Genomic DNA, 2,667 nt, shown 5'->3' with positions numbered 1-2,667 from the left:
TTTGTACTTTTGGCTCTCAGTTCTGGAATTATCTCACTTTGAGGCCCTTCAGTTTAACCCTGGAGAACCCACAGGTTTCAATTAAATTATTTTTTTTTATATATGTATTATTATTTTCCTTTTTTTGCTGTTGTTAATTGCTGCTAGCCAAAATTTAAAAAATAAATAAAAGGTCTAATTAACTATGAAAGCCCAGAAATAAATTGTTCCTGGGTTCTCCAGGGTTAAGCAAACTGAAGTGAACAATTCTCCCCCAAAAGAACAGGAGATATACGGGAAAGTGAAATAATATTAATATTAATTCCTATAAGGCTTTTTCAAGTCTTCATTTGGGTTCTAAACATCAATTGGAGACAAAAAAGTTTATAAAAGTGGTTTATAAAGAATGAAACAAAAATAATAGCTTGAAATTCCTTTAAAAAGTTTTATTCTGGCATTGACTACATATAAAAACACAGCGCTGACAGTTGTGCAGAATCTCCTGCAGGCCAGCTAACAGGCTTGAAGACCAAGCTCCCACTTGGTCTCAGGCAAAGATACACGTGCAGCGTCAGTGTTGTTGGGCATGAAAATGGCATCTTGACACTCTTATGAAAACAGAATAAACTGTAGAAAACAATTTATCTAATCCCACCAATTCCCTTTGTACATACAAAAAAACAGTTTCACAGGGATTACTATCATATGATGCCGTACTGAGCTAGTTCGTGCAGCTCTAGATGGCTGTATGCCTCCCATGGACAGATCACAGTAATATCTGAAAAAGAAAAAACACACAGAAGTTGTTATGAAAACTGAAACAAATGCATGTTTTACAGATTTTAGAGATTTTTTTGGACCATGCTCACCTGTGCCGAGTCCTTCCATTCCTGGGATCTCTTCTCCAAAACTGTTGAAGAAGAAAAAATGACAAGCTTCAATGAGTGAAAAGTGTGGTTTGATCACTCCTGCTTAAGACGTGGGACTCCTCCCTGGTTCTAGTGAAGTGTCTCAGGTGAAGCTTACCCGATGACCCCCCTCTTTGGAGGCTTGCTCTTAAACGTCCGGGTGTTCCTCTGCTTGAATTTGGGAGGGCCCTTGTGAGGAGACCCAGGACCGGTGGCTCTGAGTGGAGCTTTGCTGCCACTTTTTGCTTCAGGTTTGGCCACTTCCAGATTCATTTTGTCTGTTGGTCTGAAAAGTTTGTGGAAAATAACAGATCATGTTACATATCTGTATATTATATTCTTTTAAAACTGTAATCGTTCCAAGCAAGAGTTTGTCAAAATCCATGTCAATTTTGGATAGCTGCAATTTAAAGTTACTATTACAATGACCCAATGACTCCAAGAAGGCACTGCAATAATGCTATAAATGTATCTTTATTCTCAGTCACGTTGCTGATCAACACTCCAGTCAGTCTAATCTCAAAACATTCTAATAATAAGATCGATTTAAGCCCATGCTGAATTATAAATCTAACTTTGATCAGAGTCAATCAAGACTTACATTTGTTATAAGTTCAAGAAAACTCAAACAAAATGATCAGATTTGAATGAACAGTTCAAGAATAATGAACATGTGTGTTGCATGAGCTCTTTAAATAATACATGAGTTAATTCCATGTTATTTACTTGCAATGTAAGAGCACTATTGTCACTCACATATACTTTCCCACAAACTCATCTCGGCAAACATTTTTGGCCAAGATGGGTTGAACATTTTTGAAACCTCATTATTATAAGAAAAAAATAATCCTGTGAGCATCATAAAAGCAAAAAAAAAAACTTTTTGGGGGGGAATGTTTAATGCTGTTAAAAAATAATTGTTGAAAACATTTTAAAGTTTATTCTAAATCTTTTACAATCTATTTTTTTCTTGTTAACCTCAAAAGCAATTTTAGGGAAACAAGTCAATTGGTGGAAGAAAAAAACTAGGTGCGTTTCATTACCATGAAGTTATAACAATAATTATATGTTAAAATCATACAAGTAAACATCTAAATATTTAAAAACACTCATTTAAAAAATTCATATTTGTTGTAATGTTTTTATAGGAAATATACCTTTTAAGACTGATGTCCAAAAAGAACAGAAGCAAACTCTCAACAAAGGAAATCCTCTTGTTAGAACTTACCTATGGAGCTTTGTATATTCCCTTTTGTACTCCAGAGATCTCGAGTGATATCAAGTAATTACTTATGGAGTCCAGTGAAGCGTATTTATACGATGTAGACTGAGAAGATTATGACTCAACAACGCTATAATCTGCTGTCACCAATAGCAGAAACACGTCATTACCTGTTCAAGAACAGGACATGGAAGTGGCTGATATGGATCTGAAGTGACAGCAGCCCTGTCTCGAGCAGAACACATGACAGCAAAAATATATACTTTTTATAGAGCAATTACATTTTTGAAGGTAAGAGGTCAATTAGATTCATGTCATCAATTTTATGATTTCTTTTCTACTAAAACACAGCGAGGTTGTCCGTATATCATGCAATACTCAGGCATAAAACGTGAATGTGATCTGCAGGCATTCTCCTTTGGTCAGCAGTCTCTCGGCTTGAGTTGGTTTATATCTTATAATCCATTCCATCCTCTCTCACATTCACGTTTACACACACTTGGTCCATTCATGTGACTGCCACCTTTAGCAACTCATTTTAGTCTCTGCTGTGCTGTT

General features: G+C 35.7%; 1 protein-coding gene across 2 annotated transcripts; it reads right to left on the bottom strand.

Annotated features, from left to right (window-relative positions):
* Positions 1-414: 414 nt before the first annotated feature.
* Positions 415-2,204, bottom strand: pde6ga (phosphodiesterase 6G, cGMP-specific, rod, gamma, paralog a). Of its 2 annotated transcripts, none has more exons than XM_004071401.5 (4): positions 2,116-2,204; positions 1,006-1,173; positions 849-889; positions 415-757 (listed from the first exon to the last, which is right to left on the bottom strand). In XM_004071401.5, exons 2-4 carry the CDS (start codon positions 1,158-1,160, stop codon positions 681-683), a joined length of 273 nt encoding a protein of 90 aa, XP_004071449.1. In that variant the 5' UTR covers positions 1,161-1,173; positions 2,116-2,204; the 3' UTR covers positions 415-680. The 2 variants fall into 2 exon arrangements, with proteins under 2 accessions (XP_004071449.1, XP_020560940.1); XM_020705281.3 differs by having other exon boundaries at positions 1,006-1,165; positions 2,116-2,202.
* Between the last annotated feature and the right edge of the window lie 463 nt (positions 2,205-2,667).

The sequence above is a fragment of the Oryzias latipes genome, chromosome 8 (assembly GCF_053564925.1).
Source record: "Oryzias latipes strain Hd-rR chromosome 8, Olatipes_Hd-rR_3.1".
NCBI lineage: Eukaryota > Metazoa > Chordata > Actinopteri > Beloniformes > Adrianichthyidae > Oryzias > Oryzias latipes.
The sequence above is the reverse complement of the archived record's forward strand: the minus strand, read 5'-3'. Positions and strand labels throughout refer to the sequence as shown.